Source organism: Aegilops tauschii, chromosome 6, assembly GCF_002575655.3.
Source record: "Aegilops tauschii subsp. strangulata cultivar AL8/78 chromosome 6, Aet v6.0, whole genome shotgun sequence".
Classification (NCBI taxonomy): domain Eukaryota; kingdom Viridiplantae; phylum Streptophyta; class Magnoliopsida; order Poales; family Poaceae; genus Aegilops; species Aegilops tauschii.
The window spans coordinates 4,928,706-4,942,729 of NC_053040.3; the positions used below are offsets into that span (position 1 = coordinate 4,928,706).

General features: G+C 41.4%; 1 protein-coding gene and 1 long non-coding RNA gene across 2 annotated transcripts; one reads left to right on the forward strand and one right to left on the reverse strand.

The window, feature by feature from the left end:
* Positions 1–4,124: 4,124 nt before the first annotated feature.
* On the reverse strand, positions 4,125–5,512 carry LOC109777230 (uncharacterized). Its single transcript, XM_020335871.3, has one exon. The coding sequence runs from the start codon at positions 5,488–5,490 to the stop codon at positions 4,387–4,389; it is 1,104 nt and encodes a 367-aa protein (XP_020191460.1). The 5' UTR covers positions 5,491–5,512; the 3' UTR covers positions 4,125–4,386.
* A 7,208-nt stretch (positions 5,513–12,720) lies between these two features.
* On the forward strand, positions 12,721–13,356 carry LOC120967275 (uncharacterized). Its single transcript, XR_005761091.3, has 2 exons — positions 12,721–12,873; positions 13,077–13,356. It is a non-coding gene; the product is annotated as an uncharacterized lncRNA (long non-coding RNA).
* The last annotated feature ends 668 nt before the right edge of the window (positions 13,357–14,024 follow it).

Below are 14,024 nucleotides of genomic sequence, written 5' to 3' on the forward strand. Positions count from 1 at the left end.
AAATAGGGAATTGTTAGTTTTGGAGTTCTTAGACCACCATATTTATATGCATCAGAGTGCACCTCACATTTAATGTTGCTTATAATTATAATGTATAACCTAATGATTATTGTATGCGTACAAAAGATAGCATATATTAATTGCACTAAGATATATGACTACTAGAAAATATATCATTAATTGCACTATATATGATAAGATGTGTTTGAGAATATGGCATCAAATGCCCAAAGATATGATCATCCTTATCTTTTGTACAAAATCTATTGTGTTAGTGCGATATAAAGGATGTGATGTGTTTAATGCATAGAAAAATCTTCACAAGTGCCAAGTTTGATAGGAAAGTATTAATATAATTGATTTGTTGCCTTAAATTGTAATCTCCAATCTATTCTAAGGCAATCTTTCTGGGTCTGCTCCTCTTTACAACCTTGCCTCTCTACCCATATATATGTATATATATAGTAAAAGTGCGTCGATCATAGCTTGCCATAGACCTTGTTAACACTCGCTAAGCTTCTTACGGTGTAAATGTTATAATATTTTTTTGAAATAAATAGTGGAGCACCACTAAAATGTAACAAAGATGATCCAACAGTGTGATTCTAAAAATATGCATTTATGTGTCCTCGGCAAAAAAATATTATTTCAGCTCACTGCAACATAATTAAACAGTACTCCCTCTGTCCGGGAAAACATGTCACCAGCTTAGTTCAACTGTAATTTTACAAAAAAAAACTTATCATTTTAAATCTCATGCTAATCAACCCTTCTTCCTCCCCTGACGCCTGCGGGCACCGCACGCCCCAGCCTCCGTCTCCCCCCGTCGCCGGCGAGAACCGCGTGCCCTGGTCGCCGTAGGGATCAGCCGGCAACAAAGTCCCACTTGCGCCGCCTCCCACCTACCCCGCGGCTTCTATCTTGCGCCACCCCTGCTTACCTGCGCTGCGGAGGCATGCTTCGCCGCCGCCCACCTGCTCCTACGTGGCGACACCTCGACAGGTGGCGACTGCACGGCTCATGGATGGCTCCTCCTCGCCATCCTGTTCGCATCCCCGGCCGCAAGCCCGGCCTACCAAGGCCAGCCACTCCGCTACGGGAGTTGGGAAAGACCCCGGCCGCCGCTGTTCCACTGCAGTCGTCCACCGAGGTGACCAGTGCATCCACCGTTGGGCCCAGCACCACCGCCCACCTGCTACAGAGGCGATCACCACCACCCACCTTTGCCTCCTCGCTGATTTCTTCTTCTTCGTCTTCTTCGTCCAAGCAACCCAGCTCCTCCTCGCCGCCTCTGCTGCTACTGAAGTGAAATGTAGCCAGCGCCCTGAAATCAGTGTTAAATTGATGCTTTTTTTTTCTATAGATCAAGTTGAGGTGAATTAGAGCATCACCAGATCATCCAGTCTGTAATTTGATGACTGTGTACACATACACACACAATATTCAGTCTGTAAGAGTAAACTGTAGATGCAAAAAATTGTACAGTAAACTGAATTAGTGAACAAGCAGGGTTACTCATAGGCTTAGACTGAAGGACTCGCAGAATTGTGAAGGACCAGGAGCAGGGTACTTTACCTGAGTTTGCAATGGTTGGATCAAGACCAGGGGTAGCAGAAATAGACATTGCTACTTTGAATTTGTCCAAAATTCAGGGAGGAGTACAAATTCATAGAGCAGTTTGCAATGGTCATTCCAAGTCAAAACAGTGATCATATTTCATTTCATGACAAAGAGAAAGCATGGAACAATTTGTCATTGTGTTGCAGATTAGTAATTCAGTTAATCATGGTCTGCTGCTTGCCCCTAATGTGCCACGTAAAAAATCATCAAGTGATGTGTAGTTTAAAAAATTCAACAATTAACTTATTTTTTCTACTGTGGAGTGTAGAGTAATCTGACAACAGCAACAATTTTCTATAAGTACTCAAATTCACTATACTGTAAATTCAGTCAAGTGTAAATATTTTTTTTGTTTTCTAGCACTGGATTGCTTCCTTTAGTGTAAATTCAGTTAGCACATTCTTCTTCTATATTTGGTTATCAGTAGTGTAACTTCAGTTAACTCCTACCCTGACAATTTTGTTTTTCTAGCACTGAATTGCACACAATTTTGTTTGTTGTCGTGAGATGAACCAAATGAAGACAAATTATCTGTGTGCTAGCACTGGATTGCTCACTGAACACTTTCACTAATTTCATAAAAGTTCACGGAACATGAAACTTCACTGAAAATATGACTGCTCTGATGTCTAGAACACTTTACTAAGCAATCAACTACTATACTTAAAAAAGGAAAAACATATAATAAAAAAATAAATGGCAATAGGAATTAAGTTGGAATTATTTGAATTAAGTTAGATTCTTCTTGCTTTACTTGAATAGGAGGGCCATCGTGTTCCTCTACTTACCAAATTGAACAAGGAGTACTTTTAATCTTTACTTATTCCTTTATTGATTTCTTTGCCTTTTGTCTAGGATTCTTCATGGTTTTTCTTTTTATGATTATATGCTAACCATTCATCTTTTGTATACTCTTGTTATGATTATATGCTAACCATTCATCTTTTGTATACTCTTGTTATGATTATATGCTAACCATTCATCTTTTGTATACTCTTGTTATGAGATCAGACAGGAGCACACAACTATGGATATGAACTTTGAAAGGACATGTGGTGCCCGCATGTGTGGTTTTGGGAATTGATGACATTCTCTATGGATTAATGGTTGCATTGATTTATATTTGAAGGATTTGTCCATAGGCTTTTCTTGAAGTCCATGTGTTGGTTTCAAGGAGTTTCTGAGTTGACCAAGGTGCTATTAAGGAATTATCCAAAGATTGGTCATGTGAGTGTTGAGCTTATTGCAAGCATGTCTTGAAGAAGAAGATTGTGTGTCATTCATGTTTATCTTCAAGACATCATCCAACTGAAGAGAGTTGGAAAGATTCAAGGTTGATCAAGACTAAGTCAAGAGTGAATCAAGTTGATCAACTCACAAAGCGTAAAAGAACACTTGGCAGCAGTTCCGCCGGATTCATTTCGCACAAGAGTCACCTCTGATCAAGCAAGCTGACTTTGACTGCGACATGGGTGACATGTCAAGTTCCCTCCGAACGATACACGAGAACCGTCTCGGCCACTGCCAAACAATCGGCCACAAACGTCGACAACTTGGCAGCTCGGATTTTGCTAATGAACTTCACTCGAGAAAATTGCAAGACTCCCACCGACCTAGCTAGTCCAGCACAACCTCTGGAGGGCACCGTCCACTGAAACCAGTTTCATGGAGTCATCGTTGTCGCAGCCCCCCTCCCCTCCGTACGCAGCTCCACCTTCTTTGTTGAAACAAGCATAGGCGTACCCATTGGCGCACCCAACTGTCAACTTCAGAAGGGCCAGGCACGACCCAGCTCCGCTCGCCACCATCGTCGTCACCACCGAGTCCCAACACCAACCACTCGTATCATCGTCTGGGCACCATCCAACCGTGATGATATGCACATCCAACCCAGGAAAAGTGCGGAGGGGAATAAATCTTCAAGACGGCGCCCTAAGTGGGGAGCGATGCAGAAACGACAATGTTGCCCGACCCCACAACAGGGGCCTTAGGCTATCACTCAAAGACACCCCGAGGGTGGGCAAGATCGAAGAGCTGCACGACGATCCTCCAAGAAGGAATAACAACACTAGCAACCGCCGCATCATCGTTGATGGCATAATCCAAGCAAGCCTTTGCCCCGTAGGAACAAGCGTGCACACCCCCACTAGACCAAATACCGCCTTACCTATAGAGAAAACAGTTCTTTTTTGGGCGAGATAAGCCCAAAGTAATCTGTGCCAATATTCTCTGTAAATTAAAAAATCTAAGTGTAATATACGTAGCTAATCAACATTTGACCCAAACTAGAATCCTAGCCACTTTATACCTCAAACTTTCATTTTATGAAATGTTTCCCTTCATGTTACAAATTTGCGCCATGATTTGTTCACTCTTAAGTTTAAACTTGCGCTAGGATTTACGCTTCAAATAAGTTTCCACCTTTCTTACTAGCACAAACTTGAAGCTCGTGGTAAATCCTTTCCACACAATTCATGTAAAAAATGATAAAACTAAAGGTACAAAGTAGAAATTTTAATATATATCATTACACAATCATAGTACAACCAGCACACACATACTTATCCTCCATAGAAGCTAGAAAAGTAAGTCGGGACAACCACAAGATTTACATGGGCATCATACCCTAATCTTGATTGATCTTGACATTATATAGCATGGAATGACTTGATGGTGGTGGGTACAACACACCACTTATTTAATCCAGCTGGCAATATAAGTCATGAGAGTGTACTATATCTGGCGCGGTTGTAGTACACGAACATCTCATCCTAGCGGCTCCTCTAGGATGATGTTTGCTTCCACATTTTCCTTTTCTGCTTGTGTCCCAAGTGGTGGTTTTGGTTGTGCATTCGGGTCCGGCTGTGGGCCTGGCAGTGGTTGTGGGTTTGGGTCTGGTAATGGTTGTGGGTTTGGATCAGGCTGCGGTCCTGGTAATGGCTGAGGGTTTGGGTTTGGCTGTGGGTCCGGCAATGGTTTCGGGTTTGGATCAGGCTGCGGTCTTGGTAATGGTTGAGGGTTTGGGTTTGGCTGTGGGTTCGGCAATGGTTTCGGGTTTGGGTCTGGTAATGGTTGTGGGTTTGGATCAGGCTGCGGTCCTGGTAATGGCTGGGGATTTGGGTTTGGCTGTGGGTTCGGCAATGGTTTTGGGTTTGGGTCTGGTAATGGTTGTGGGTTTGGGTTTGGCTGTGGGTTCGGCAATGGTTTCGGGTTTGGGTCTGGTAATGGTTGTGGGTTTGGATCAGGCTGCGGTCCTGGTAATGGCTGAGGGTTTGGGTTTGGCTGTTGGTTCGGCAATGGTTTCGGGTTTGGGTCTGGTAATGGTTGTGGATTGGGATCAGGCTGTGATCCTGCTAATGGATGAGGGTATTCATTTGACCGTGGGTCTGGTCGTGGCTGCCGGTTCGGGCTTGACTGTGGGCCCATCAACGGTTGCGGGATTTGGCCTGACAATGGTTGTGGATTTGGGTCAGGATGCGGTCCTGGTAATGGTTGAGCGTTCGGATCAGGTTGTGGCTCTGGCAGTGGTTGTGGATTTGGGTCAGGATGCGGTCCTGGTAATGGTTGAGCGTTTGGATCAGGTTGTGGCTCTGGCAGTGGTTGTGGGTTGGGTTTAGGCTCAGGTAGTGGTTGCGGGTTTGGGTCTGGTCGTGGTCCCGGCAGTGGTTGTGGGTCTGGTAATGGTTGAGGGTTTGGATCTGGCTGTTTTCCTGGTAGTGGTTCTGGATTTGGGTTCGCCTGTGGGCTGTACTGAGGGTCTCTAGTGATTAAGTTGTGCCTCCCCGCAGCAAGAGCAAACGCTGGAAGAAGCATAAGCAGCAGCGGTGCTACAAGAATAGAGGACGCGGAGGGGTGCTTCCTCATCGTCATGGCTAAGCTTGTGTTGCTACGTACTTGCAAGTGCGTGCTCCTCGATCTTCCTATTTATAAGCGAATTCAGCCAATCAAGGCTGGACAAGCATGTACGTTGTTTACTCCAACTCTGATTGGGCTTGTTAGCTTTTACCTTTTTCAAGACGCGGAACTGCACGCCTCCGCTTAGTGCTCCAACCAGCAGCCAACCACAATAAAAAGTCCTTTAGAAATGTTTGATTGAGTAATACTCAGGAAAAAAAGTTTGAGTAGTTTTCGTCCGGATAGATGTGGCAGTTTTCAGTTGATTGTAGGAGAGCAACATGCAGAAGCATACAGTTGCCCAAGTTGTGAACAACCTGATCACTTTCAGTAATTCTGTTGAACCGATAGCAGGGTAGCAGATGGCTGTCAGCATGGAATTTATAAATCATGTAGAAAACTATATTTTTTTAAAATAAGAAAATTCATGTAAAAACATATACATGTTATCTGCGTACCCAAGAAGTTTAATTAAGCCATACACATATTTGTAGCCTACAAAAAAAAAGCCCAAGTGCAATTGAAATAAGCCTATTTTAAATTATGTATTTGTCGTTTTCCCCTTTGTGTAGACTATATATGAATATATATTTTTTTGAAATATATTTTGTTGAAATTTTGTATAAACACACTACACCTTTTTTATAGAAAATTTTGAGGTGTAAGAATAAAGAAGCCCGTAGGATGTATTGTTGTACACAAGAAAGTCGTAGGATTCTAAACTTGAGGTTTGCGTGGATGGATTTATTTTTTACGGAATCTAGTTAAAATGAGTCCTATGATTTTTCTCTGTTAGAGTTGTGTCAAATATAGGGTACAAGGTAGGTTACAGTTGGACTCTGAGTAGTATCGTGTTTAGATAGGATATGGAGTCGTGTCCTAGTAGGACACTTTTATCCTAGGCCTCTCATATATAGCGAGGGTAGTCATACGATGTAACCTATGCCAACATAATAGCACATGAACGCAGGGGAAGCCAGCGGCATGTGCCGACGTCCAGGGCGACCGGGTGCGGTATTGTAGCGGTGTCATGGTGAGGAGCGTCCGTAATCAGGCCTCGGGGATGTAGTCATATCGGTGAACCTCGTTAACAAATCTCGGTGCCGTGCTCGTGTGATTGCTTGTTCCTCGGATGATCGACTACGTGCCTTGGATTTATTTTAACATTCTCTCTATGCATTGCTATTCTACGACTCAAACAACACATAGAGGAAAATTTTCTAAGGATTAGTGTCCTCCAAAATTTCATTAAAACCCCTTTGAATCCAAGAAGCCTAGCACCAAAGCTTGAGTATATCGGAAAGTGACCAAAGCTAGTAGCTTTCCTATCGGACAGGGATGCACCTTTAAGTACGCGGTTTCTAATAATCACGATCAGTGCACACCGTGCACAGTGCACTCATTTCGGTTGTAGCTGTAACTTTCACATTTCATACACCAATCACGATCAGTTGCTTGTTGGTATACATGCAATGCTCTAGAAGAAAAAAAAAACTACTCCTATATACATATGCATGCTTGCATCTAGTTGGGCAGTAGCATGACTTTATACCTAACCTACCGATTGAATCGTATATATAGATGAAAAGAAAAGACATCCATAGAGTATCAAGTTAAAGACGATATGATCTCACAACTAGATTGGGTTGGGTGAGTGGAGTGCCACTTTAATCCTTGTCTGCAGCACGCGTGATGATATTCTTCAGAGGCGCTGAAGTGGGAAACAGGACTGATAGAACAAACAGCAAGTGGGATATTTTGAGCTTCACTAGGTTGGAGGCCTGGTGTGCTCAGAATTTATCAGGGTGTTCTTCAGGTTGCAGCACTGCTGCCAAGGCATTTCTCCATGTAGAAGGAATAGAGGGGAAATTGGTGGAATTGTTGATGTATTGCTTGAGCCTCGTGGACATATATACGGGAGTACATGATCTTCTTGGATTACAAGATAATGTAGAATTATTCCTAGTCTATCCCATGTTTTCTAATAATCACGATATTCAACATCCCCGCAGTCACAACGGTAGCGACGCAGACGGTGAGACTGAAGAATAACAAGGTCGATGCATCACGGGAGTCATGGTTGGAGTGGAAACCGACGAGGTTGCTCAAGCAATGTGTTAGCCCTTTGTGCCGATGTCGAGGTAACCAAGAGGGTAGGGTGGTGTAGCTGTGTGAGGGGCGCCATGGTCGATGCCGAGTCGGGTTGGCCGGTGTCAAGGTAGACGCCGTGGACCGGAAAGAAGAGTGGTGGTAGCGGCGTCTGGGTTAGGAGCACGGCAAGGTGCTCAAAGTAGGCAAGGAAAAACCCGGCGACAGTTGCAGCACTGCTGCCAAGGCATTTCTCCAGCTTCGCTTTGAAGATCTTTTGCTTTGCTTTGTTCCTCCCTTAGTTTGTAATGAAGTTCCCGTGTTTTGTGATGTTTGCAAGTTCGCTTCAGTGTGTAAATGTTTGGCCAAAGTGTGCCTAAATATGTCCTAGTCGTTAGTCTTTGGACCTCTCTCTGGATCTAGCAGATATAGTTTGCATCCAAGACCATAGTTTCTGTATATGTAATCGGAGGGGTGAGGGGCCCACTTTTCTCTCATAAATAAAAAAGAAATATAAAGTAATTTATGAAGATTTGTTTGGAGCTTATGGTTATCTCCATCATTATTCAAATAACCATGACTATGATGGATTACGTTGCCGCACCCATCCATTCGTCCAACAAAATTGTACTCCCTCCGACGGAGTAGTAGTAGTTACCGTGCATTAAAGTTAACTTTGCATGAAATGATCTATGGTCATGATTCTACATTATTTTTTTATCAATCTGCAGGGAAGACTGGCTTAGTTCTGGTATCTGCTCTAACTTGGTCCTCCACTATGTACGTTTTTAATCAGCTACTCCCTCCATTCCTTTATATAAGGTGTATTTGTTTTTTCAAAAATCAAAGAGTGCATGTTTGACCAAGCTTTTAGAAAAACTAGAAAATATACCCACGCATTGCAACGGGAGAAAAACAATCAGATTACGCAGATGTGATTGAGAAAAAAAAAAGTCTGAAACATATGCCAGAATGAGATAAGGACTTTCAAAATGTGATTTAACAAACTATGACTGAATCATCTCACAATGACATAAGGAACTTTTAGAAAGTCATTTCAAAAGCTAAAAATGTGATGGTCCCATCACGATTTGACCTAACGTCGCGATTTTTACCAAGACCAACAAAACCGTGGTGTCAGAATAAATATAGATGTCCGCCGCCAAAAAAAGAATAAACATAGATGTGTATGGGGCAAATTAGACATTTAGTCATTTTCATATAGCTTACAAAAACTAACACATAGGAACATGTGTCAATTTTGTGTGGCTCAACGCTGAACAAAACACATAAACTATTTTTTTAGGAAACATGCGCTGTACTAAATAAATTCATAAAACGACATCTATAGATCCAAAAGAGGCCTCTATGTAAGTGGGTTAATTTTGTTTGTTATTGACGGATCTGTTTGAATTTTGGAACATTTTTTTAGTTTCCAAAATATGTTTTCAATACACGATAAAATCATGAGTACTTTTTATTTCGTGAGCATTTTTTTCGAAATCATGATTTTTATTATAGTATGCAAATGTTTTTTTAAAATACCGGACATTTTAAAATTTTCCAAACATTTTTTGAATTCATGAACATTTTGGATTTCTCAAAAAAATCCAAAACTCGCACCTTTTTGGAAATTCCAAGTTAATTTAAAGAAGGAAAAACAGAAACAGAAATAAGAAAAGAAAAAAAGAATGGTGGGTCGGCCAATGAACAAGTGTGGGGTGGAGGAGGCGCGCTTGCTGTTAAGAGAGGAAAAAAGATGAGGTAAAAGGGCAGAACGTTCTAATCAAACCCGGGTCTCCCTCGCAAGAAACAGAGGCTCTAGCCACTGCAATACTTGAGTCCCTTGAGATACATCAGGGTTTGACCTTATAAGAACCGTTTCTGACGACGACGACTTTGAAAAAAAAATGAATCGTTTTCTTTACTTATGGGTGGCATGGTGGGTAATTTACAGCAGTTTTGGGGGCAATTTCAACGACGGGCGACTAGAAGCAGACCATGCTTTATTATTTGGGAAAGCTATATCAATATCCACAATACGGAATTTATATCATTTGATCCATCATGAGAAGTAGTTTCATTTTTATCTATTAGGTATTGCAAATGTTGTTATTTTATTCCATAGTCTTGGTGAAACATTCAAATGGTTGACTTGCATGGATATCAAACGGAGGGAGTAAAACAATGTGTATATGCTGTTAATTAGGACGGTTTGTGGTAAATACATGATTTACGAGATCCATTCATATATTTACAAAAGAGAAGATGCGGAAAAATATAGACCATTAGTTCAACTGAAAATGGAAAGTGAAAATTTAGTTGGCACATGTTGGAGCAGCGATCCATGCGGAATCTTCTCCGGTCACTGGCGACGGGCTTGTGTGTTTCGGCATCAGCGATCCGGGCGGAAGAAGAGCGGCGGCGGTGATGCAGAGCGGATCCAGCTCTCGAAGTACAATACGTCCTCATCCAGGACGGTGCAAGGGTGCATGTAGCTAGATGTATGTGCATGAATGACGCAACGTAGGCAGGTGCACCAGGTATCAGCTTAAGCGGCCGGCCACACCGCGCGGGGTGCCTTGGCCACGCGACGCGACACGACCAAGCATCGACCTCGCACAATGGCACGCTCATGCAAGCGTGAAGCCGGGGTGCAGCAACCGATCTGGATGGAGGAGAGTTGTGGACAGGGGTGGGCATAAAAACCGACCAACCAAATGCTGAACCAATACAGAAACCAAAAAAACCAATGAAATTCGGTTTTTACTTATGATAACCGAAATTAAATTGCTCGGTTCGGTATGAAACCTATAACCGAAAGAAAAACCGAATAGCCTCCCGCATGTCACACGTCTGGCCAAGCGCTAGCCGTGGTCGCTCGCGGCTAGGCGCGCGTCTTGCCAACCACTATACCACACAGGCTCTAGTGAATTATTAGGGCGCGATCTGTTTAAGAAGTACGTATAACCACCCTATTTACTACATATATAAATTAGAAAAACGCGATTTTTGAACAAAAATGTGAAGAAAATCTGAAACTTCATAGATGTAAAAACAAACCACGAACTAAAAAAAAGGTTCATGAATTCGAAGAATTTTCATGAATTAGAAAAAAATTATCAACTTTAAAAAAGTTCAAAAACTTTGAAAAATTTCATCAATTTTGAAAAATAAATATTCATTTAAAAAAATCATCAGTTCTGAAAAACGTTCATCTATTTTGAATAAAAGTTCACCGTTCATTAAAAAATTGAAAAAAAGTTTTGTGGATTATGGGAAAAGAATTCATTGAATTCGAGAAGTTCAACCAATTTGAAAAAGTTCGTAAAACGTTTTAAAAATTTCATAGGAAATGAAAAAAAGTTTAGCGAATTTGAAAAAAGTTCATCGAAATGGAAAAAAATATCGAAATTAAGAAAAAGTTCAGCGAAATTTAACAAATTCACGGATTTTTAAAAAAATCATCAAATTTGAAAAAGTTCATAGAATTTGAAAAAAAAAGTTTAGAAATTGATAGAAAAACTTCATAAATTTAGAAAAAAGGTTCACAAATTTTAAAAAAACCGTACATTAAAGAAAACAAAAAAAGAATGTGAAAAAAGAAAAAAGAAAATGAATAAACCGAACTGAATGACAAATAAAAGAAGAAAAATGAACTATCTTTGCACTAGCGCGGTGGTGACCTGGTAGTTACACCGTAGTGGTTGCAATGGAGGGGCTGCGGGTTCGAACTCTAGTGCCAGCATTTATTGACGTTTTCAAAAAACAGAGAAAATATTAGAGTGGGTCAGCCCAGCGCGTGGCGCTCGTTTGCAAAATACACATTAATGGGCTTACAGACGGCCCAGTGTGAGCTAAGCCAACCTTTTGCGTTCTAGGTATGGGCCTTTTACCAATTGCATGGCCCAAAGCCTCAAACGGAATAACTAATACCACTACTTCTGAGAGCCGGTGGTGTGCAGCGACTTTGTTTAGTCCCACATCACGTAGGTACTCTCAAGGGACAACATGCTCAGTTATAGAAGAGGGTGGGGGTGCACAGACGAGTTTGATCACAGCTGAGTTGTAAGCTTGTAAGCAACGAAGTATATTTTCCGTTTAAACTGAAAACCGAACCGAATTTGTGGTTAACCGAAATTCGGTTAGCTGTTTTTGGATGTTAATTTTGTTTTCTACTTTTGTAAACCGAATTTGATAATTAACTGAACAATATAAACTGAATTTTCGGTTTCTACTGAATGCCCACCCCTAGTTGTGGAGGCCATGAGCCAATGTTGGAGTAGTGACGCGCGATGAGACGGCGACGGACGGGCAACTCAATTCGATCTTAGATCAAAGAACAAAAAAAGATCACCGACCAATTGACCGGCGAGAGAGAAAAAACCTGTGAGAATCGATTGTTTATTGCTTGATCTTCGTGGGCGTGTATATATAGGAGTACATGATCAATTTGGAGTACAAGACAAGTCAGAACAAATTCTAATCCATCTCATATTTCCTAACTAATCACGATACTCAACACCACCTCATCGAAACCAGTTTGGAAAAGAAGCTTTATCGACAAACATTCAGGATATGTGTGGCATACTACTATCATCATGCTATAAATCCTCTAGGAGTAACAATCAGAGGTAGATGCATTCATGGAAGGAACAACTCATCAGCCCACCAGAGATATCTACAACTAGGATGAATTTTACATGTGAAATTTACTGAGTAACACCCATGACAGAAAGTGCATGGATTCTTTTTGGCTAATTTTGGATAATAAATAAATAAAGGGTGACATTCACAGGTAGCCGCTGGGGTCACGGTATCCTCTCCAGCATGGCATGTGGTCCCAACAACAATTTGGCCCAGCACTAAATAAATTTTTTTGTACACTTGGTGATTAGTACTTTTCAAATATAATAGATTAAATGCAAGTCAAGACAATTGGTTTTTCTTTGGTCATGTTATCTCTTGCATGCATTTCATTATGTCCCTTTTTAGAGGTCTATAGATGGCTTGCTGGACCATATCCATTTGTGATCATCTATCCCTTTAGCCTTAGTGGGGACCACCTGCCGATCCGTGGTCATGATATCTTTTGGATGCAGCTTTATTTGCCTTTAAGTCTTATAGATGAGATACTTCGTTCCTTATCCATTTGACATTATATATCGTTCCTTGGACCTCGTCGGGTGTGGAATTCAAGCATGGACAAACGGTCTTCCAATGCTTGTTTTATGGTGATGCTTGTGTTGTTAGGAAGCAGTATGACTGCAGGTATGTTCTAGCTTTTGTTCTTCTGAAGTAGGTTTCTTATGGGATAACTAGAAGTTTTCTTAAATATGATGTTGAAGCACATTGTTTCTATGCCGTGGAGGAATAATACTTGTTACCAATTATGCAATAGTTTGACATGGTATGTTGTCACAATTGATGTCTCACTATTATGGTCTAACCCTTAATGTATTTGAGATGCACAGAGAACTGTGAGATTAAGCGCGACAGGATGACATTATGTATAAAGTCTGAATGCCTCTATCATTGCCAACATCGTTGGTATTATAAAATCACGCAGTATTGGTGCGATGGTGTGGTCTTCGGCTTCTGCAACTGCAAGATTTGCATCATCGCATAGAACTTCAATGGATATTTACTATGTCAACTGCACTTGAAGCTTTCATTTAACAATTGAGAACTTTGTATCCTGGAGTAACAGAGTTATGTTTGGAAGCGATAATAATATGTCTAGTCTCATAAAAATCTGCTTAAAGGCAAAACTCATAGAGTTATTAATAAATATAGTGAATGCTAAGTGCACATGAAGCTTTCATTTATACTAGAAACACTGCTTAAAACCTAAATCCATGGACCATACATATAGATCGATTACATTAGTCTATGAGTAACTTATTTATTTACCTTAGTCTATGAGTAACTTTAATGTAATAGTATCTTACGCTCAACTTCATTGCCACCAACACTGGTGTGGCATTGAAGGCGCGACGCTCTCTTTTGGGAGCCCGCACTTCCTAGCAGACAACTTTGGCCCACAGTGCCTCCAGGATCTGGTTCCCTGCCAGTTGTGTTTCGGCCCATATGACGGCGAGGCTGCTTCCTCGCGTGTCAGCATGATAGTCTCTCATGTCCATTCTGGATGCCGAATCCGACGGGCACAAGAGTCCACATAACTGTGCCTCCGCTTACCCAACATGAAGGATAATTTTCAACAGTTCGCTATATGTAACATTAAACAACTACAAATTTGGCGTTTCATGTCTCGCGTCCCGTATTCCTGCTCAAAACTGGACAAAGTGGTGGTGGATTAGTGGCAGGAGGTGCATGATAATTATTTCCTCCAAAAAGTAACCTTGTTAAAAAAAGACAGAGAGAAAGAGGAAGTATGCAGTCGTGTGTTACAAAGTTTGCAT